General features: G+C 52.8%; 1 protein-coding gene across 1 annotated transcript in view; it reads left to right on the forward strand.

The window, feature by feature from the left end:
* Positions 1-1,807, forward strand: part of VPS45 (vacuolar protein sorting 45 homolog) — a 52,461-nt gene extending 50,654 nt beyond the window's left edge. The window contains exon 15 of the mRNA XM_065420020.1: positions 1,036-1,807. Coding sequence (XP_065276092.1) covers positions 1,036-1,123 — 88 coding nt within the window. The 3' untranslated portion in view covers positions 1,124-1,807. The remainder of the gene's footprint in view (positions 1-1,035) is intronic.
* Positions 1,808-23,176: the final 21,369 nt, after the last annotated feature.

A 23,176-nucleotide genomic window follows, 5' to 3' on the forward strand; every position in this document is an offset into this window, starting at 1 on the left:
CCTCGCAGGAACCCCGCCAACCCCTAGCGTGAAATGTCAAGGAAGCATTAGCCGGAGGTTACAACCCTCGCCTCTTCCTGCTCCAGCAGCTGCTCGGGAAAAGCCAGAGCAAGTGGCTTCCTGGCTTTTTGAGCGAGTGGATACTGGCAAGGGAGAGCAGGGGCAGAGCTGGGGAGATGAGTAAATGCTGCCCTGGTCAGGCGTTGTGGTTCATTGCCTGGGGGAGGAGAGAGACCTGAGCCCTCCTCGAGGAGGAGGAGGAGGGCCCTGCTGCTTTAATTCTGAACGGCTGGGCTGAGTGAAAGCATCAGTTGGTTTTGCTCTGCGAGCTGGTCGTCAGGGCAGTCAGTCCCCAGGCCTGGCATGGTACTTGGTGTATGCAAGCAGGTGGGCAGTGTGTGAACCCTCACCCCCACTCTGCACTTCAGTGTGCCCAGGGTTAAATCCCCAAGGCCCATTATAGGAGAGGGAAGAAAGCTGCTATGATCTCCCCCTGCGTAACTCCTCTCTGACACCCCCAGAAATCCTAGAGCCAAACCTGTGTCCCTGCAGGCCCCAGGGATGCACGAGTAGCGGAGGCGCTCACAGGCTGGCTTGGCAAGCCCAGACCTGGGTGCACTCCGCCGTGAAGACAAACCTTGAGCAACTGCCAGTGCCCACCCGTTCTCCCCCTTCCGCCCACTGACCCGGCTCTTCTAGGCCTCCCCCTTGGAGAGGAAGCAGCACGTCTGGCGGAAACCTGCTAGTGAGGTGGAGCATTGTCTGGGGGACTGAGCATGACAGTAGGAGCCTGGGACTTCTGGCTTCTATCCCTTGTTCTGCTGCAGACTCCCTTGGGCAGGTCCCGGACCCTCTCTGTGCCTCAGTTTCTCCAGATGCAAGGTGGGGACATCCCGGGGTACTGAGAGTAGGCACAGAGCTCGGAACTTGCAGAGCGCTCGTGGCCTGCATGGAAGGCTTGAAACCAGGCGCTGTCTGCCTGGAGAATGAAACACTGGCTCTGGGCTCCACTAACTTTGACTCTCTGCTTGGCAGCTTCCTCGAGGAAATTTCAGCCTCTGGGTTCCGCGGCCGGGGCGCCGAGAGCTCTCAAGTTACAGCGAGAGCGAGCAGCAGGCGGTGAACGCGGGGGGCCGCCGCCGCTTCCCATCTGGAGCTCCCACAGACTGACCAGGCGGTGGCGGAGCAGCGCTGGGTGCTCCTGTGGTCCATCCTGCTGTCCTGCTGCTGGACGACACGCAAGATGGCCTCTGCCACGCCGTGCCGTGCCCGAAATCCCAGCATCCTCGGCGTTACCTTCCTGCTCGGCTCTCTAATGGGGCGCGGTGGAAGAACCGCAGGGAGGTGGCGGAATCGTAGATCCCGGGAAAACGTTACCTGTGGGTGCCCGGCGCCTTTGAACACCCAGCTACTTCTGTGTCTCTTCATAACCACAACTGGCCTGCCCAGAATCTCCAGTTTCCTGCGTGTGTTGGTCTCTCCAATGTAAAGGTTGGATCTGTTTGTCTGCAGCCCAGCTCCTCACCGATAACTTTCAGGGTCTGGGCCTGTATGTTTGGAAGTTCATTAAACATCCCACTCTGACCAGCTCTTATATTTTAAATGATTCCAGATATTTGTCCACCCCCCCCCCCTCCTTTTTATAATGTCCACGAAACTAGCTACTTTCCTGACTGGCCCCGTTCTCGAGCCCCTGCGTCCATGGGGGGAGAGAGCAGCACGGGCCCCTGTACTCCTTCCCCCTTTCTGTTCCCGTGTTGTGATCGGGAAAAGTTCGTGTGACACTAATAAAAATAAAATTCAGTTTTCTGGCAAAAACGACGGTTTTGGTTTTGTGATGGTTTGGGAAGCGTAGCCTGAATTATAACCCCAGGGCAGAGGGGGGAAGAGGAACATGCCAGAGTCCTGATCATAGGGCTGGCAGCCAGGCTATATCGAGTGCTAACTTTGGTCCCGACACTAGCTCTGTGACCCCAAATGAGGAGTTGCTTCTGTGCCTCAGTTTCCCTATTTGTAGAAGTGTGTGATGACTCCATTCTGGCCAGTGGATCACTAGCAGCCTGACCCTGTGAGTTTGACAGCTGGGCAGTGGGGCCTATGCTGGGATAGGACTGCCACCTTCCTGGTTACGCCTGGCTTATGCCTCCGGTGCTGGAAGATGCCAAAAGCTCCATCCATTCTTCTCCGGGCCGCATCCTGCAGCCTTCGGCTGGGCTCAGGGAAAGAAACCGAACTCTGAGTGGGTTGGGAACAGAGTTCCAAGGCTCCAACTCCGTCCCCTCCAGACACCCAGGCCAGAATCCTTAACGCTGTGAGTGCCGTGGCGGGGCTGGGGCTAGCCCGTGGGATGGGAAATGGAGGCCCTGGGTCCTACCTGCCTGCAGCCAGGCCTTGCAGTCCTGCCTCCTTTCATAGGAGCGAGCCTCTGAGATCCTTCTAAGTTAAACTGAGACTTTCCAGTGACTCAGCCACTGTGTGAAGCTCACGGTAAGGGACCGTCCGCACAGGAAACGTAGCTGCTTTGTCATGACCATCCTGCCCAGCAAAAACCTGCCCTCCCTTGTCCCCTCAGGCTGTGACCTCTTTAGATCTCTTGGTCTTGAGGGGGGTAGCGGGGAGGGTTGGAACGTGCTAACTTCAGGCCTTGAGAGCCATGCAGGCCCCTGCTCTGGTTCCGGTACGTGGGTCCTAAAGGCAGCTCCAGCTGTGAGGTTGAGATGCCAGCTCAAGCAAGTTGCATTCTGGGGAGAAGCTAATGCACCGTGTTGGAACCAGAAAGGAGCCCACCGGCAGCTCGTGCCAAAGGAGATCCCATGACGATGTCCCTTGCTCTTCCGTCTGCTGTCAGTTCAGGAGCTGTCAGACCGTCCATGGCCCTGGCCTAGCAGAGGTTGTCCGCAAGCTTGGATCTGCCCCTGTCCCCAGGGGAATCCTGGGGAAGTTGCTGGAAATCTCTGTGCAGAGCAGTGTAATCTAGGGCTTGGAAGAGGGGACTGGAGTTCAGGACTCCTGGGTTCTGTTCCCAGCTCTAGCAGGGGAATGAGCTAGATCCTAGAACTGGGAAGCTGGACTCCTGGGAGCTGGGGAATGGTCTAGCAGTTAGACCAGGGAAGCAGGAATCCGGGCTCTCGGGTTCTGTTCCCAGCTGTGGGAGGGGCGTGGGTTAGGGACCGGAAGTGGGAACCTGGGTTCTATTCCCAGCTCTGTTATCAAGCTGCTGCGTGACCTCAAGCATGTCTTTCTGTAGCTCACTGTCCCCACCTTGTAAAACAGAGAGAATGTCGCTTAGCTACTGCACAGAGTGTCTGAGGCCTGGTCTACACTGGGGGGGGTCAACCTAAGATACACAACTTCAGCTACGCGAATAGCATAGCTGAAGTCGGCATTCTTAGGTCGATTTACCTGGCCGTGAGGATGGCGCCGAGTCGACCACTGCCACTCCCCCGTCGACTCCGCTTCTGCCTCTCGCCGCGGTGGAGTTCCGGAGTCAACGGCAGAGCGATCGGGAATCGATTTTATCGCGTCTACGCTAGACGCGATAAATCGATCCCCGATAGATCGATCACTACCCACCGATCCGGCGGGTAGTATAGACATACCCTGTGGAGTTATTAACTTCTTATCATGGCACATTGAGGGTGTTAAGGTTAACAGGGAAGTGGTAAAATTTGCAGACGATACAAAACGACTCAAGATAAGTCCAAAGCTGACTGCAGAGTGTTACAAAGGGATCCCACTAAACTGGGGGACTGGGCAACAATTGGCAGATAGCAATGCTAAATTTTAAGTACAAAGTAATGCACATTTGGAAAACATAATCCCAGCTCTACATACAAAGTGATGGGATCTAAATGAGCAGTTACCGCTCAAGAGGGAGATGGTGGAGTCATTATGGATACTTCTCTGAAAACATCCACTCAATGTGCAGCAGCAGGGGGAAAAGAGAACACTGTTAGGAACCATTAGGAAAGGGATAGATAAGAAGACAGAAAAATATCCTCATGTCACTATATAAGTCCACTGTACACCCACACCTTGAATACTGCGGGCTTTCTGGTCGTCCCATCTCAAAAAAATCTATATTAGAATTGGAAAAGGTTCAGAGAAGGGAAACAAAATGACTAGGGGTATGGGACAGCTTCCATCTGAGGAGAGATGAAAAAGACTGGGACTGTTCAGCTTAGAAATGAGATGAGTAAGAGAGGATATGACAGAGGTTTATAAAATCAAATAGTGTGAAGAAAAAGTGTTATTTACCCTTCACATAACACAAGAACCAGGGGTCACCCAATGAAATGAATAGGCATCAGATTTAAAAATAAACCTAAGGAAGTATTTCTTCACACAATGCACAGTCAACCTGTGGAACTCCTTGCCATGGGGATGTTGTGAAGGCCTAAAGTATAACTGGGTTAAAAAAAAAATAGGTAAGTTCCTGGAGGGCAGATCCATCAATGGCTATTAGCCAAGATGGTCAGGGATGCAACTCCATGGTCTGGGTGTCCCAAAACCTCCAACTTCCAAAAGCTGGGACTGGATGACAAGGGATGGATCGCTTGATAATTGCCCTGTTCTGTTCATTCCCTCTGAAGCATCTAGCACAGGCTACTGTCAGAAGAGAGGATATAGGGCTGGATGGGCCACTGGTCTGACCCGCTATGGCCATTCTTATGGTGTTTGAATTCATAACTGTCTGGTTTAATTCCCCAAAGCAAGGACATTCGGATCCCGGACTTTCTCCACCCGCCTAAGAACCTATTGGGCAGACGTACGTATGTTGTGAAACGGCTCCAGGACCCACATGAGAGCAGCGGCACTGGAAGAGGTTCGAGCTCCCACAACGTCACCCGACTGAGGATATCCTCCCTGTTCAACTTCTGGGTTACGATCGCCGCCTTTCTCCCATATCACCGTTTTAGTGGCAACGGGGAACTGGCACGATTTTTATCTCCCGGCCTTGTTGAGGGTATTGCATCTAGGAAGTCTATGCTGCTTACTAAGCCATTCCGTACAGCAAGAACACCCGGCGTTATCAGCCCATGGAGCTCAAAGGCAGGGGGTACCAGTGTTGTTGGAGCCAGGAGCGAGACAGACAGATGTAATGAAGCAAGATGTCCTGGCTAGATTAGATTCAGCCAGGAGGCCACAACCCGAGTGGGCAGCTCCACGCCGTAGCAAAGAGCCGCATTGCCTGAAGCGACTGCAGAGGATTTGGGATTCACTGGGGTTGCTATAGGCAGCTTCCTTCCCCTGCATTTGGGTATGCAATCTCCTTCCCAGGGGTTGGCAACTGCAGGATTTTGGGGGTTAAACAAGCCTGTTGGGAAATCTGCCAGACCCATCCCCCACACACATATTTGATCCAGGTTCTCCCGCCTTCCCCCGCTGAAGAGTAATAACAGCCCGTGGGGATCAGAACGCCCCCCTCCCACAAGCTGAGATTAGAGTAATACATGTAAGGTGGCCTCCTTTCTGATTGAAGTGTCATGGTAAACAAACAGCTCAGTTTAATCTGAAGCAGACCTGGGCCACTCAAGCCTTGGCTCTCTGGCTGTCTCACCTGGAAACCCTCTCCCCCCCCCCCCCCCGCCCCAGGGAATCCAGACCCTTCCCCTAGGCCTCAGGCAGTCTGCCCGGTGCGCCATGGCATAGCCCTCCCCTGCGGGAAAAACAAATCGCTGTTCAAAACCAGGTGAACAGCAACGACAGAGACTGGGCTTGGCTTTGTGCTGGGCCGGCACCAGGAGAGGCCCCTGCACAGCTGGGAGCGTAATTTCTCTTTCTAAGGACCGGATACTTTGCGTTTGTCTCCAGGCGGCGAGCTGTGATCGAATCCTTCCCGCCCTCTTCCTCTCCCGCTGAGCGCGCTCGCTGTTGTTCCTGGTACGGAAACTGAGGCACGGGGAGAGCCTAGAAAGGTGGCCAGCAGCTAGACTGACTTCATGATGGGGCGAGTCCTCTCTTGGTTTGGCCAACAGACCGAGGACTGAACTGGGGACCTCCACAGCTAAAAGCATCAGCTGCTCCCGCGTGAGCTGCCTGGCTGGCACCAGAACAGGCTCATCTCCCAGGCAGAGAGGGGGGGGACCTCCCCCATACACACCAGTGGGTTACTCTGCCTGGGCCAGCTCTAGGGGGAAGCGAGCAATTCAGTCCCCATTCCCTCCTAGGGCTGTTGGGTCTCAGTCCATCTCCCAGCAGACAATCACCCATCAAAGCCAGGCTCCTAAAAGGCACCTTTGGCCAGTTCCAACCTGGTCTAGTCTACAAGCCGTTCGCTGGAGCAGAAAGACGCATGTCCCAGTCCCAGTCCCCCTCTTTTGCCAGGATTAAGCTAATGGGAATTGGGGGGGGGGGGAAATCAATCTGGGTTGCAGCAGCTAGTAACGAAGTCGCAGAGGGACCTCCCCCTTCTATAGAAAACAAAACAATAGACGCCACCTGCTTCTGCCTCTGCTGGGCTTTCCTCATGAACAATTCCCAGGCTGCGAGGTGCAGGGCTGCTCGAGCTGGGGGCTATTTGCACCATGCAAACCCCATCGCTGCTCCAGAGTGGATGCCGCTTGCTCCAGCGCTGAGCACTTTTTGCAGCCCGTCAACATGAACGGGCGCAGTTCTCCACGGGGCAGGCGTTCGCAGCAGTGCGCAGGTGGGCGTACAGCGCTGCTGGTTGCACTTCTGCACTCGCATTGGTGTAAGACGACTGCACAACGGGCAGGCCAGGCAAAGGGTCGGGCCGTCCAGGATCACACACCCAGTGCGAAATAAATAAATTAACCCCCTCCAGCACAGCTAAATGCAAGGACGCCATAGGACGACCTCCTCGACCCCTGGCAGTCAAAGAGGCCAGAAATGTCACCATCAGATTTTTAAAGGCTGAAAGGACCATGGTGATCCTCTAGTCTGACCTCCTACCTAGCCCAGGCCAGAGCATCACCCTCAGTGATTCCTGCATCAAGCCCCTCGCTTCTGCTTGAGCCAGCGTGTATCTTTTAGAAAGAGACACCCAGCCTTGAGCGACAGACTCTATGCAATGGAGAATCCCCCATCTCCCTGGGTGAGTTGTTCTGATCATTAATCCCCCTCACCCCTAAAAGGTTTGTCCTGCATTTCCAGCCTGAATTTGTCTAGTTTCAATTTCCAGACACCGGATCTCACTCTCCCTTTGTCTGCTGGATTGCAGAGCCCTCCGCTCTAAACGTCCTCCCAGGAAGGTACCTACAGACCGGGATCCAGTCAGTTTCAGCCTGGGGCACAGCCACCTACAAGCCTCCTCGCTTACAGGGGAAGGCAGAGGAGAACAAAGTCTGGGAGGGCCCTGTTGGGACCGCTTTTAGGAGAATTTTGTTCTCCCTGCCGGATGGAGGAGTGTGTGACTGTCTGGTGTAGGGCATCCTGAACCGAATCCCCTGCACTGAAGCACCCGCTTCCCAGGGTAGTTTCTCAAGGGAAAGCTCCAGGCTGGAGAGGAACCAGTAGGGCCGTTGCTGAGGGGGGGGAAGAATGCCCCCTAGGCTGGTTCCCTTTGGCAATCCGCGGGTCCGTGGCTCGGCCGGCATTGTTCTGTGCTCAGAAAGGCAGCACAGGAGCGGAGTCGCTGCCATTCAGACTCTCACTCCTTTCCCTGGCATGGGTGATTAATCCTGCCACAGATCTGGATTTATTGGTTCGTTGCAGGCGTTCGCTGCCAAACAGGAAGGGCCTTGTAATTCATCCTTCCAGGCTGCAGTTGTGATCCACAGGGACTGCGGGCTGAATAATCTCTCGAGAGCCTTTCGTCCCCAACCGCCGGATGCACGCAGTGGACACTGCCACTGACATGAGGCACCCACCTCTGGGGTGGAATGTGGCAGCTGTTTGACACAGCAGCACTTGTGGGCAGGAAGTGAAGTAAATATATATATATAGCGTAGACGATGCTGGGGGGATGCACTGATGGAGAACGGACAAGATTCTGCCCAGCAGGGAGCAGCAGCATGAGGCCAATACACCACTTATGAGCCTAGTTTTGAGGACTGAGGCTTGAGACTGGCCCAGGCCCTGAGTGGCCCAGGCTGGACTAACAGGTGGGGCTGCAGCTCAGGATTGAAGTGCACTGGGGTGGGAAGGGGAGAGCCCAGGGATGGGATAAGGGGGGGTGTGTGTGTGGGGGGGGAGGGCTGTGAGTCAAGACGCAGGGGCATCGACACGACTAGGGGAGGAGCCCAGGGCTGCAGATCGGTATTGAGGGGCACCAGCAGAGCTGGGTGGGAGCCCAGGGCTGGGCTAGCAGGCAGGCTGTGGGTCAGCACAGATGTTTTCAGAGCCTGAAGGAACACGCTTGCCCAGGGTCTGGCACTAGGGCTGTTAAATCACTTTCCTAAGTGCCGGATTCTCTCGCAAAATCTTTCCCAACCCCGCGCAGGGGGAGCTGGCGGAGCCAATGAGAGAAACCAGGAAGCCAGAGAGGACTTTCCAGACTAGGCCAGGCGAAGCCATGCAGGGAGGAGCAATCCCAGGAGATGGACACGGCTCCGGGGGGGGTTGTTCAGCTCTAGCTACCAGCGGGTACGATAGCGGGTACGATACTTGCAGAGTAAAGAGAGGAGTTGGGAACAGGCTCCCCGCCCGCAGTACCTCATCCTCTGCTGGATCCCTGATCCCCCCCTTAAGACCTCTTCAAATGGTCCCCTATTCCCCCCCTCCGCCACAGAGCAGCCCCCTGCCAAGCTGCGATCGGCCCGTGGGGTAAAGCAACCGGCGTCAGCTGCAAACCCTGGATTCTCCAGCAGCTGCAGCCAGACGCCGTGTCCCCTTCTAATTAACAGCAGCTGGGGGCCGGCTGGGACACTCACAGACTTGCGACAAAGATGCTGTGAGTTCCCAGCTCTCGGAAACGCTGCCGTCCATCGGGGTACGGGCCGGGAGAGGAAGCCTGGCAGGAGGTGTCTCTGGGTCCCTTGTTTCCTTAATAAGGCAGCAGCCAGGGGCGTGTGTGGCATGATTTACGGCCTCTCCAGCAAACAGGAAGGTTTCCATAGGGCCCTTCGCTGTAGTGTGGTTTGTTAGGGAGCGAAGCCCTGTGCAATGGCCCCGTCCAACGATCCTCCCGCTTTAAAGCGCGAAAGAGGCAGCAAATCAGCGGCAGAACTGGGCCTAGAACCTGGGAATCCTGACTCCGCAGCCCCTGCTTTATCCACTAGAGCCCGTGCCCCGCCCCGTGACCCGCCCATAACGCTACAGCCCGCCCGTGTCCTCTCAGCAACTCGAACCACAGCTGCTGCCTTCAAAGGCCCAACCAGCCCTCGCTAATTGTCATCCCGGGGCGGTTACTAGACCCAGGCCTGCATCTCGATGCTTATAAGGCATTGTCAAACTGTGGCATTATTAGCAAAGACGGCACGGCCTCGGATCGGCAATACAGCTGGGAATTAACGAGTCAGAGCGGGTGAACGAACTCGGTCCCTGCTCATTATCTTGGCATCACCCAGAAATTCTGTGCACGGGAAGCAGAACGGGGGCCAGAGGACAGCAAAGCAGCAGCTGCACCAGCCCCGCAGCTCTCTGCCCCAACAGGAGGCTTTGAACCACCAGCATTTTCCTTTTGCCATCTGACCTTCCAAAGTTTCTTGGCTTTTGTTGCCTTGAAGTTCAGATTCAAGCCGTTTTCATGCAGTTCGGCCGGCTCCTGCATGCCTGTGACTATGCACGGGTGTGAGAGGGTCTGCGTGAGGCTGGGCAGATAGTGCATAAACTCCTGCGACAGCAGGCGCCGGGAAGGCTGTCAAATGGGACCCCCCCAAAAAGTGATTTGAATTCCACGCTGAAGCCAAGCACCCGCCCGGCACCTGCGCTGATGCCGTGCTGCAATAGGCAGCAGATCTGAGTTAAACACCTGGGCGTGGCCCCAGGGGATGCCGTAGGGGACGGGCGTGGGATACCCACAGAGCAACACTTCCCAGAGCCCCCAACTCAACCTAGACCCCAGCAGGGCAGCCAGAGCCCCTGGTGAGTTGGGGGCAGCATTGCCACCCTGCAGAGGTCCCGTCCCTGCAATCCACCAGGCAGATGCACCCGGCCTCGTGCCCTGGAAAGAGGAACCAAGCCAAGCTTCAGCTGCTACTTAGAATCTGGCCAGCACCGGTATCTGCCCAGGGCGTTACCCGCTGAAAGTGCATCCTCGCTGGCCCTTTGCCTGACCCCGGAACAGCTACGTAGTCAGCAGAGAGACCCCGTTCACTCTGCTGGGCAAGCCGGGAAACTGCTGCTGCGTTTTCATCTGCACCATGGCTGCTGGGCCCTGGCACACAGCGTCCCAGCAAAGCCATCCAGGACGCCGGGCCATAGGCCGAAGGGCATCCTGTGGCCCCTTCACAGCCACCCCCGGCCCCCTTCACATCATCTCCCCGTCCTGAGCCGCGTTTGCAGCACCTCCCACTTCAGTACTTCTCTACCCCTTTCATTAGCATGCTGGCTGACTCCCCCTTTCAGCTCGTTACATTCGACCTCTCCACTCACGCTGGACCTGCGGGAGGGGGAGGAAGAGGTATTGCAGCAGGGACCTTTAGCAGATGGAAGAAGCAGCATTTCATTTAGCAGAAAACAAACCCTCCAAAACTAGCCTCTAAATTACAGTCAATTGCCGAGAAACACGGGCCTGATTCTCATTTACTCCACGGCCCCTTCAGACCAGTTTCGGGTTGCCAATTTTGGCTGGACGTATTCCTGGAGGTGTCACAATCTTTAATTAAAGAGTAATCTTTCATTCCTGGAGACTCCGGGACCATCCTGGAGGGTTGGCAACCTGGATAGTTGGTTAAGGCCGTGGCACCTAGGCAGAGTGTGTCATTGAGATGCAGTTTACGGCCCCTCTGGCATGCCGGGGTAAAAGGGCCTGGGAAGCAATGAGAATCGGACCCCCAGGCTGCTCTAGAGACAGTGTTTGTGCCAGAATAACGAGAGAGGTCTGCACCTCGAGCTGCGGCTGTGATTGCCAGCTTGTAGTGTGCACACACCCGGTGTCTTAGAGGTGTGATTGTTTTTAACGGGTCTGGTTTTGCCAGTACAACCCCTCATGTGGACGCAGTTATGCGGGAACCTGATAAGGTGCCGGAATAGCTTGTGCCCCGTCCCTAATATTCCCAGAGGAGAGAGCACTGGACTAGAACTCAGCAGATCTGGGTTTAGTTCCTGGCTCTGCCACCGGCCTGCTGGGGGACCCCGGGAAAGTCACTGTCCCTCTCTATGCCTCTGTTTCCCCATCTGTACAATGGGATTAATAATTCCTCCTTTGTCTGCCCGGTTGATTTAGATTGTAAACTCTTTGGGTCAAGGCCTGTCTTATGATGCGTACATGCAATGCCTACCACAAGGGGCTCCTGGTCTTGGGTAAGGACTCTAGGTGGTACTGGAAAGTAGATAACCATGTCACCAGAGTAGCCAGGCCCAAAAAGACTTTGGGTGAAATTTACCCTGTGCAGATGGGGGTGTGTGTGTGTGTGTGTGTGTGAATTTCACCCCTTCGATGGGATTTCAGTGGCACAGTTGCCTTGCCCAGGAGTATATTTTCCCCTTTCCCTGTGCTCCCTGTCATGCAGCGATTATCTTCAGAAGCAAGAAAATCCATCTGCCCTAATTAAACTCATTTCATGTTGTAAGCAGCAGCCAGCGCGGTTACACGCTCGCTGTCCTGAGGCGAAATTATGCAAAAAGGAAGAGGGGGAGAAGAAACAAACAAACAACCCAGAGCGTTTGTTCCTCTGATTTTGCTGCGAGAAGATATTTTGGTAACTGTTTATTATGAATCAGCGCATCATGGGGAATGAAATTGCAACATCCGAGCCCAAGTGAATGAATAGGAGGTTCAAGGACAGTAAGCCAAGAGATAATTTCTTTAGGAAGAAGACCTCCTTTCATTCTGCCTGATGTCTTCAAGGTCTTCCCCCCCGCCTCCCTTCTAAACAATGCCAGTTTTGTGCCTCATGTAACAAAACGCATGATTACCAATGACTTCCTACTAATCCACCAGCCCTTAAAAATAAAATCCGATTGTGCTGCTAAACATGGCCTGGGAACTCCACTCCAGCTCGGAAGCCACACGTTCCTTTTCCCTTTTCATTCCTCTCTCCAAGGTTGCTCCTTGGTAAAAATCCAAAGAGCCTATCACCCTGGTATTATTAAAACTGCAGGACCCCCGGCCATGGGTCAGGCTCCCCGGGTGCTAGGTAGGGTGAGCAGATAGCAAGTGTGAAAAAGTGGGACCCTTTTTTTCATGGGGTGGGGGTATAGTTGTGTATATTAGACAAAGCCCCTAATATCGGGACGGTCCTGATACTATTAGGATGTCTGGTCACCCTAGTGCTCGGCGCTGTACCAGGGCCGGCTCTAGCATTTTTGCCGCCCCAAGCAGGGAGGAGTGAGGGCCCCGCCGCCGAATTGCTGCCGGACGTGCCGCCCCCCTCTTCATTGGCCGCCCCAGGCACCTGCTTGCTATGCTGGTGCCTGGAGCCGGCCCTGAGCTGTAAGAACACAGCCACCCCACCGCCTTGATCTTGTGCTGTCAATGCAAGGCGAGTGACCACCCCAGCCTGAGTTCTTGGTTCCACTCAGGGCCTTTTGTGCTGCTCCGGTGATGTGGAGCGGCCTTAATGGGCATGTCCACACAGCCCGCAGCAGCACGCCTGGGTCACCAACTCGGGCTGGTGCTACAAACAGCTGTGTAGACGTTGCGGCTTGGACTCTGTAGACAGCCTCCATCTCTGGGCTTCAGAGCCAGAGCATCTACACAGCAATTTTCTACCGATGGAAAAACCCCTTCCATTAGCGTATGCCGCGTCGACACTGCGGGGTTAGGCCAGCACGGCGACGGCACCATAGCTGTACCGATGGAGTCTCCGTAGCGTGGACATGGCCTTAGTGAGAGCAAGAATTCGGACCTCAGGGCGACAGTTGCATCTGACTTTGCGCTGGGGCAAGCGACTGCACGAGGGGCAACACGGTGGAGAATCAGGCCCTAGCGTGGGAATGGGGCAAGTCCCAGCCTCTAATCTTGTCATCTCCCATTAGGAGAGGCTGAGGCGTCCACTGGGGGTCGTTATGCTTGGCCACATCAGGAGCAGGCTTCTGGAGATGGAGTCAGACTCCGGCCTGCACAAATAGGCAAGGACGAGGCACCGCTAAATTCCACTCAGGACCCTTAACATGTGACTTAAAACGGTGTCTAGGCCTCGTGCTGCCCCAGGGAACGGATTACGGATTGCTTATATATATATATGGAGATATACCTATCTCATAGAGCTGGAAGGGACCCTGAAAGGTCATCAAGCCCAGCCCCCTGCGTTCGCTAGCAGGACCAAGTACTAATTTTGCCCCAGATCCCTAAGTGGCCCCCCTCAAGGGCTGAACTCACAACCCTGGGTTTAGCAGGCCAGTGCTCAAACCACTGAACTATCCCTCCCCCCACAAAACCTGCAAAACCACTGAGCTATCCCTCCCCCCACAAAACCACTGAGCTAACCCTCCCCCCACAAAACCACTGAGCTAACCCTCCCCAGCAAAACCTAGCTGAGACCGGGCTGTGCGAGGTGCTGGTGAAGGCAGTCCCTGCCCCAAAGAGCTTACCATCGACATAGACAAGACAAAGGGCACGAAGATAAAACATAGGCACCGAGAGGGGAAATTACTGTGTCACACAGCGGAGTGAGGAATAGAACCCAGGTGTCCTAGGTCAGTGCGCTCCCCGCTGGGCCACGCTGCTTCACAGCTAGAGGAACTTTGCGTTTCAGCTCAGCTCTTTGTAGAGTCTGTACAGTACCTAGCACAGTGAGGCCAGTGTCCAGGATTGGAGCTCCTAGGCCCTCCCACGTACAGGTAATAAGAACATAAGAACGGCCCTATTGGTTCAGACCAAAGCTCCATCAAGCCGAGTATCCTGTCTTCTAGGGTTACCATTCGTCCGGATTCCCCCGGACATGTCCGGCTTTTAGAGTTAAAAATAACGTCCGGGGGGGAATTTGTAAATGTCCGGACTTCCCCCCCATGCAGAGCGCGCGCGGCTGACAGGGCAGCCAGCCGGATGGTGCCACTTACATGGGGCTCCGACAGCCAGAGAGAGCCCCTCCTCCGCTTCCCCCTCCTCTCCCCTGCAGCTGAGAGCCCTCCCTCCCTCCCTGCATTCGCAGATCACCAGCCGCCATTCGCACCGGCAGTCTGGAGCTCCTCCCCAGCACGCTGGTCTGAGCGGCAGGGTAAGGGGGCCAGGGGGTCGGAGAAGGGGCAGGGAGGTTTTGGATGGGGCAGTCAAGAGACAGGGAGTGGGGGGGGTTGGGAGTTCGGGGGGGGCTTTCTGGGGGTGGGGGTGTGGATAAGGTTTGGGGCAGTCAGGGTACAGGTAGGGGGTAGGGTGCTGTTAGGGGACAAGGAACAGGGAGGCTTAGGTAGGGGGTGGGGTTCTGGAGGGCAGTTAAGAGCAGGGGTCCCAGGAGGGGCAGTCAGGGGACAAGGAGCGGTGGGGGGGGGGTGTTTGGGAGTTCGGGGGGGGGGGCTGTCAGGGGGCAGGGGTGGGGAGAGGGATCGGAGCAGTCAGGGAACAGGGAGCAGAGGAGTTTAGATGGGTCGGGAGTTCTGGGGGGGCTGTCAGGGGGTGGGGAGTGGTTGGATGGGGCGTGGGAGTCCCGGGGGTCTGTCTGGGGGTGGGGGTGTGGATAAGGGTTGGGGCAGTCAGGGGACAGGTAGGGGGTAGGGTCCTAGGGGGCCAGTTAGGATAGGGGGAGGGTCTCAGGAGGGGGCAGTCAGGGGACAAGAGGCAGGGAGGCTTAGGTAGGGGGTGGAGTCCTGGGGGGCAGTTAGGGGCAGGGGTCCCAGGAGGGGGCAGTCAGGGGACAAGGAGTGGGGGGAGGGTTGGGGGTTCTGAGGGGGGCGGGAAGTGGGAGGGAGTGGAAGGGGCAGGGGCGGGGCTAGGGCAGGACGGGGGCGGGGCTCCTCCCGTCCTCTTTTTTGCTTGCTGAAATATGGTAACCCTACTGTCTTCCAACAGTGGCCAGTGACAGGTTCCCCAGAGGGAATGAACAGAACAAGTGATCATCAAGTGATCCATCCCCTGTCGCTCATTCCCAGCTTCTGGCAAACAGAGGCTAGGGACACCATCCCTGCCCATCCTGGCTAGTAGCCATTGATGGACCTATCCTCCCTGAATTTATCTAGTTCTTTTTTGAACCCTGCTATGGTCTTGGCCTTCACAACACCCTCTGGCAAAGAGTTCCACAGGTTGACTGTGCGTTGTGTGAAGAAATACTTCCTTTTATTTGTTTTAAACCTGCTGCCTATTAATTTCATTTAGTGACCCCTAGTTCTTGTGTTATGAGAAGTCGTAAACAACACTTCCTTATCTACTTTCTCTACACCAGTCATGATTTTATAGACCTCAATCATATCTCCCCTTATCCACCTCTTTTCCAAGCTGAAAAGTCTCAGTCTTATTAATCTCTCCTCATACAAAAGCCTTTCCATGCCCCTAATCATTTTTGTTGCCCTTTTCCGAACCTTTTCCAATTCCAATATATCTTTTTTGAGATGGGGCGACCACATCTGCACACATTCAAGATGTGGGCGTACCATGGATTTACATAGAGGCAACATGATATTTTCTAAAACAACAAGGAGTCCGGCGGCACCTTAAAGACTAACAGATTTATTTGGGCATAAGCTTTCGTGGGTAAAAAACCTCACTTCTTCAGATGCATGGTGTGAAAGTTACAGATGCAGGCATTATATGACACATGAAGAGGTACTCCCTTCTCTTCATGTGTCATTATATAATGCCTGCATCTGTAACTTTCACACCATGCATCTGAAGAAGTGAGGTTTTTTACCCACGAAAGCTTATGCCCAAATAAATCTGTTAGTCTTTAAGGTGCTGCCGGACTCCTTGTTGTTTTTGTGGATACAGACTAACACAGCTACTCCCTGATACATGATATTTTCTGTCCTATTATCTATCCCTTTCTTAATTATTCCCAGCATTCTGTTCACTTTTTTGACTGCCGCAGCACATTGAGTGGATGTTTTCAGAGAACTATCCACAATGACTCCAAGATCTCTTTCTTGAGTGGTAATTTAGCTAATTTAGACCCCATCATTTTATATGTATAGTTGGGATTATGCTTTCCAATGTGCATTACTTTGCATTTATCAACATTCAATTTCATCTGCCATTTTGTTGCCCAGTCACCCAGTTTTGAGAGATCCTTTTGTTGCTCTTCGCAGTTTCCTGGATCTTAACTATCTGCAAATTTTGCCACCTCACTGTTTACCCCTTTTTCCAGATCATTTATGAATATGTTGAATAGGACTGGTCCCAGAATAGACCCCTAGGGGACACCACTATTTACCTCTCTCCATTCTGAAAACTGACCATTTATACCTACCCTTTGTTTCCTATCTTTTAACCAGTTACCAATCCATGAGAGCACCTTCCCTCTCATCCCATGGCAGCTTACTTTGCGTAAGAGCTTTTGGTGAGGGACCTTGTCAAAGGCTTTCTGAAAATCTAAGTACACTATATCCACTGGATCCCCTTGGTCCACATGCTTGTTGACCCCCTCAAAGAATTCTAGGAGATTGGTGAGGCATATTTCCCTTTACTAAAGCCATGTTGACTCTTCCTCAACAAATTATGTTCATCTGTGTGTCTGACAATATTGTTCTTTATTATAGTTTCAACCAATTTGCCCGGTACTGAAGTCAGGCTTACAGGCCTGTAATTGCCAGGATCACCTCTGGAGCCCTTTTTAAAAATTGGCATCACATTAGCTAACCTCCAGTCATCTGGTACAGAAGCTGATTTAAATGATAGGTTGAAGACTACAGTTAGTAGTTCTGCAATTTCATATTTGAGTTCCTTCAGAACTCAATAATAATAAATAATAATAGTTTTGGATTCCTATAGTTTAAATATTTGTGCCTCCCTCTGCCTGGCTAATGCACATGCATTTGTTCAGGCCTCTGTGTCTTATGTCAATACTAATTTAAATGTGATTTATGGTTATGTTTCACAGCATACAAACAGAAGTTAGATAACAGATACTTTTGGTGGAAGGTTGCAACGTAACATAACTTTATTGCTTTGCCTTCAGAACAATAACCAAAAAAGAGACAAAACAGGCTGCTCCCCAACACAGAGCAGCCCAGCTCACCCCACCGTACTATAGTCCATCTGCACACTGAGTGCTGTGAGGCCCAGACTGCACATGTCCCTACAGAGCCTTTTAGCCTGCAAGCAGGACTAGGAACGCCGCCCCCCCCCCCCCCCCCCCCCAGCGATTGTGTTGCAATTGCAACACAGTCCTCACTACACCACAATTATTACTTTTTAATCTTTCCTGCAACCGCAATAAAGGGAGACTGGAAATATAAATACCCTGAGAACACAATCTACACAAAAGACACGATGCTGCGGATCAAGGTAATTAGTAGCTACGATGGGGCTAAATTCTCCCATTAGATATACAGTCATGCGATGTCAACTGATTTCCGTGAGAGTGGTTTATGTGCGTCCATGGGACAAGCATATTTATCAGGGTAAAGGCTAATGCAATGGAGTAAGGGATAAGGCCACTAACTCAGTGGTTCTCAACCTGGGGTACGAGTATCCCTGGGGGCGTGCAGAGGTCTTCCAGGCGGTACATCAATTCATCTAGCTATTTGCCTAGTTTTACAACAGGCTACATAAAAAGCACTAGTGAAGTTGGTACAAATAAAATTGCATACCGACAATGACTTGTTTATACTGCTCTATAGACTATACACTGAAATGTAAGTACAAGATTTATATTTCAATCGATTTATTCTATAATGATATGGTAAAAATGAGAAAGTCAGCAATTTTTCAGTAATAGTGAGCTGTGACGCTTTTGCATTTTTAGGTCTGATTTTGGAAGCAAGTAGTTTTTAAGTGAGGTGAAACTTGGGGGTACACAAGACAAAACAGACTCCTGAAAGGGGTACAGTCGTCTGGAACGGTTGAGAACCACGGCACTAGCTGGTAGGTTACTGATCACTTAGAGCAAGGGAACAGAGAGTGTGGAATGAAGTTGCATTTCCTCTGGTTCCCCTCCCCCTGCACATTGACCCCTGAAGACCTGAATTATAAGCCCCTAAATCTCTATAGCCCCACTGGCTTCATTAGAGCTAAGCCCATATAACCCCACCAGGGATCTGAGCCAACATTTTCTCGAAGTAGCCCAGTGGGAGCGTATTCAAGCGGCGCTCCTAGCCCAACCGCATGGCTTTCCTAAAGCACCCCCTAGATATGCTGACCACTCGTCCGGCTTTGAGCTGCACCGTCCTCTTTTTCTATGGTTTTGTCCTGTCTGGTACTGAGACCAAGCTGGACGTGGTTTTGTCCGGTATCCTGGAGGGACTGGGGGGGGCCATTCCGAAGAGTGCCCCACTTCGCCCCCACCAGCGTGACCTCACCTGCACTGTGCGTGCGGGGTCACACCATGCCCAGAAGTACCAGAAAGTCAGGTATTCTGGGGAGGCGGCAGTGGCCACCCTAGATTTATCGAAGCCAGTTATAGAGAGACTCCCTGGGGGGCTGTGGGGGGATGTTATCGCTCAGTAGAATCGTCAGGAAGTTTTTCAGGGTGAGCGAACATTTGCACCCACTTTAAGGCAGGTGGTGCGAAGGGTCCTTGGCACCAGTGAGAATTCACACGGTTGTTTTTGGAACACTTGTCCTTTCTTTGGCAGTCCCGTGCCTAACCCCCTGGGTTTGCCGTTCAGTTTAATTGTCGCTGCATTTTACGTTGGAAGTGGATTGGGCATTAAAGCTGTAAAAGCATTGTACGAGAACCCAAATAGAACAGACTTAATTGCACTGCAGAGACGTGGCTGAAGCTTTCCCAAAGCGAGGGCCGCTTCTTTTTTAGCTCCTTTCATTGCACATTGTCTGGAGAAATTGATTACCTGCCGATCGGGGGCCATTGGAGGGGTGCTCATTGGGAGCCAGCCATTGAATAAAGTTTATTCAGAAGAAGATCAGAAGAAGCCTTTGGGAGCGACCTACTGACCTTTTCTTTGATCTCTGCTAGATGAGCAGGGAGCAGCAAAGCTGGAGCCAAAGTGATAACACAAAGCATGCTGGGAGTATCAGTCCAATTTTAAATGATTTTTGATTGATTTTCAGTGACACGTAGGCTCCTAGAAGCTGGATCTTCACTGGTATTTAGGTGCCTTCATGCACAGAGAGGTGCCTTGAGAGATCTTCAAAAGTGCTGGGCACCTACCTCCCATTTGAAAACCACACTTGGCATCTATCTGCCCCTTGAGGTGCTTAAATAACTTTACAAATCTGGCCCCAAGTGCCTGAGACACTTAGGAAAACGTTGTCCAAGACAAAATACACAGAGCCAAGTATTGCTCTCAGACCAGTCAAGTTGCTGAATAACTGCATCGACTTCAAATTGACTCAGTATTTAGGCAATTGTCTTTGACAGCAGAATTTGGCCCCTAGTTGTGTGATTCAAGGTGCATTACAAACCTATACTGCTCTGCAGGGATCCCTCCAACTGGCACTGAAATGCAGCCACCGTCAGGGTGTTCAGCAGCTCAGAACAGGAGGTGAAAAACAGTTTTTCCAACTGAGGAATTGTAGGGAAGTAAAATGTTGTTAACCCTGTTGGAACTGGGTGATTAACTCCCCGTCTCATGTGATGAGGCCAGGGGATCTTTAATAACCACACGTGCTGAGGATCTGGATTTTATGTCTCCTTTGAAAGATGGAGAAGCACCGGTGCCACAACAGGATTTGAAGACAAGGGATGAGCTTTTCAAAAACAACAGGGGGGTTTTAGACACACGACTCCCATTACAATCGCGTCTCTAAATCTACCGATCCCCATATGCATTCATCTAATTATAATGGAGTAGACTTACCACTGGCACCCCCTTGTGGCAGGCCTGGTGTAGCAGGCTCTCCTCATTTGGCGCCACCTGCTCTGGGCCCGCGGCGGTCTGCCTCTTCTTGTGACTCGGGCCCAGGCCAGGTCACATTCAGTCTCGCCCTTCCAGGGTAACAGAGAAGCCAATAAACGAAACGCAAACAAACGTAACTCTTCCCGCCAGACCCGGGCTCACTCCTCCATGGATTCTTCACCCCTTCCTGGGCTCTGCAGGATCATCCTCCCGTCCCAGGGCTTTTTCCCCGGAGGCCCAGCTCCAAACTCAACAATCCCTCTTCGCCGTGTGTCAGGGGGTTTCTGCACCACCTTTCCCGGTGGCTGGGAGGGCAGCCCAGGCCCTCCCTCTTCTCCTAGGGACAGGGACCCTGTGGTGAGCAGCGAAGGTCTCCTATTAGCAAGTGGGCCATGGGCAGTCAGGCCTAGTGATCAGAGCAGGAGGCGGGAAGCAGATCCGATCCCAGGGCCAGAGCAAGGAAGCAGCAGCCTGGGAATTAAGAGCCACGCTGAGGGTCAGAACCAGAGTCCAAACCCAGGAAGCCAGCCCCAGGAAAGCTGAGGGTAGCACGGACAGAGCAGGAGCCAGGCGGGGGAACCAGGCTGGAGCAGGGTGGGAATATGGCTGGAGCAGCAGCAGGCACAGGGAGGATGGCAGCTGCAGGCAGTAACACAGTCAGCAGCCAGAGAGCTGCTGCTGGGCTAAAAGCCAGCCAGCTGCCCTTCCTGACCACTCAGTCAATCAGGGAGCCTGCTGCAGGCCAGCTGGGCTGGTTGGGTTGCCAGGAGATGGACTCTGCTGCAGGCCCTGAGCCCCGACAGCTCCCTTACGCCCCTCACTGCCTCCCTGGACTCCTTCCTACCTTGGCCCTTTCCCCAAGTCCCTCTTGGGCTTCCCCTTCATCTGCCTCTCTCTAGGCCTTTCTTCCACACCCTAGCACCCAGGGCAGGAGTGCAGAGTCCGTCCCCCACTCTCCCTACAGTCCCCTCCTCAGCTGGGCTTCATCTTCAGCTGGGCCTGGCCCACCCTCCAGGTGTGCTCATTGCTCAGTCTCCAGTTAACTCTTTCATTACCACAGGGGGAAGAGGGGGGAACCTGCTCCATCACAGTAAGATACGTACTGGGTCCCCTATCCTCATAGGATCTGAGCACATATTCTAAGATTGAAGGGCACTGTCAGATAAAACCCCACCATCTCCTTTATTCGGCACGAGGCTCCAGCTACTCACAGAGAAAACCCAACCGTGCCCTGTTGGTTAGCTTTACCGCTACACGTTGTAGGACACAAAATATGCGGCTCACCGGGACCCTGGATGGCTGAAGTTTTGGTGCTGGGCAAACGTGGTTTTTTTCTTCAATCTCGTGATTTTTAAGACCATCTCCTGATTTTTGGGGGGGGGGCCTGACTCGTGATTTTTTTTCTGGGTGTGGGGCTGGCCTACATCATAGTCTCTCCCCTGTCCCTTGAGAATGGTCCTCTGAGACCAGAGTTATGGCAGGGGGAGGGAAAGCTGGCACATTTGCTGCTCAGGGATGTCCCTGTTCCATGGATGGAGGCTATCAGCCTCGGGGGCTGTCCATCTTGGCCTTTAGCACAGCGGGTGCTGCCCAGGAGTCTCTGCTGTCTTGCTGTCGAAAGGGAGGCGATGTGGCTAGTGCACTAGACTGGGACGGGGAAGACCTGGGTTTTATTCCCAGCTCTACCACTGGCCTGCTGGGTGACGTCTGACAAGTCACTTCCCCGCTCCGTGACTCAGTTTCCCCATCTGTGAAATGGCAATAATAACACTCACCTGCTTTGAGAGCTAGAGATTATGATTATTGTCTCTTTTACCTCACTTTCATCCCAGCACCTTTCATTTGGCTTCTGTATTTAGCTACTTCCCTCTTCATAATGGGGAAGCTGCTGGTAGGTCTGTGCTGAGCCCCTCAGAAACCCACTCCTGTAGGAGTCAAATGGACCAGCTCCTTCCATCAGCACTGGACTCACTTTGGAAAGTAAAGGTAATCAGTATAATAAATATACAGTAACAGCCTATTCAGAGCAATTTTCAACTGTAGAGCGTAACACTAAACATCAAAGCATTATTATCCCTATTTTACAGGTGGGGAAACTGAGGCACGAAGAGGGCCACTGACTTGCCCAAGGTCACCCCAGTGGAGTGGGAGAAGAACCCAGGTCTCCTGAGTCCTAGTCTAGGGGCCTAGCCACTGGTAACTCATGCTATAATGCTCTGTGAATGCCGATTGAAAGTATATCTAAGGCCCTGCTTAATTTGCAGAAATTGCAGATCCTGCAATATTAGGCTTCCGCCACATTTTTATTTTAATTAGCTTACTTTGCACAGTCCACAATTTTGCACACTTTTTGAGGTTCACAACACACACTTTTTACCCCATTAGTACAGTAGTTCCCCATTTATCCGAGCTGACATCAGCTGGGGCTTGGCCTGTCAGCCTCACACATCAATGACTGAAATATAATGGCAGCAAAATGTCTGGTTATCAAAAAAATTAGCAGGCATAACTTAATACTTGAGTGTTTATATTGTTCCAAACAAATAGGTCTTCTCCGGCTTTTCCAAATTACCACAATTAATAAAGGTCCATTATTACTTTTCTGTGATTATCCATATCTTGTTCACAACTCAACTGCAATTATTTGACAATCATCCTGTGATTCAAGTAGGGCATTAAGTAGAGCATTATTGTTATTATTTGTTTTGTCTCACTGTATTGTAGATTGTGGTTACTGTATATGCATTGTTCTATATTGTATTGTTCTATGTTATTATTTTTAGTGATTGGCGTTGCAGTAGCACCAAGGAGCCCCAGTCACGGTCCAGGACCCCCGGGTGCTAGGAGCTGTACAAACGCAGTACTAATGGACAGTCCCTGCCCCAAAGAGGGAGCTGACAATCTGCATAGGGCTCTATCTTAGTTAGCAGTCCGTGATGTTCTTGCACATAGTCTGTGTATCCCACAGCACATGAGACGGGGGCAGTGATCTACAGCACATGAGATGGGGGTAGTGGTCTATGGCGGTGTAACTCCGACAGTCAGGAGTGTGGAAAATCCAACGCAGTTATACCAATCTCACCCGCGGCGCAGACAGAACTATGTCGGCAGGAGAGCTTCTCCTGTGGCCATAGCTACCGCTTCTCGGGGAGGTGGTGTCCCCACGCCGACGGGAGAAGTGCTCTCATCTTCACTAAATGCTACAGCGCTGTAAGTGTAGTCT

This window comes from Emys orbicularis, chromosome 20, assembly GCF_028017835.1.
Source record: "Emys orbicularis isolate rEmyOrb1 chromosome 20, rEmyOrb1.hap1, whole genome shotgun sequence".
Taxonomy (NCBI): Eukaryota; Metazoa; Chordata; order Testudines; family Emydidae; genus Emys; species Emys orbicularis.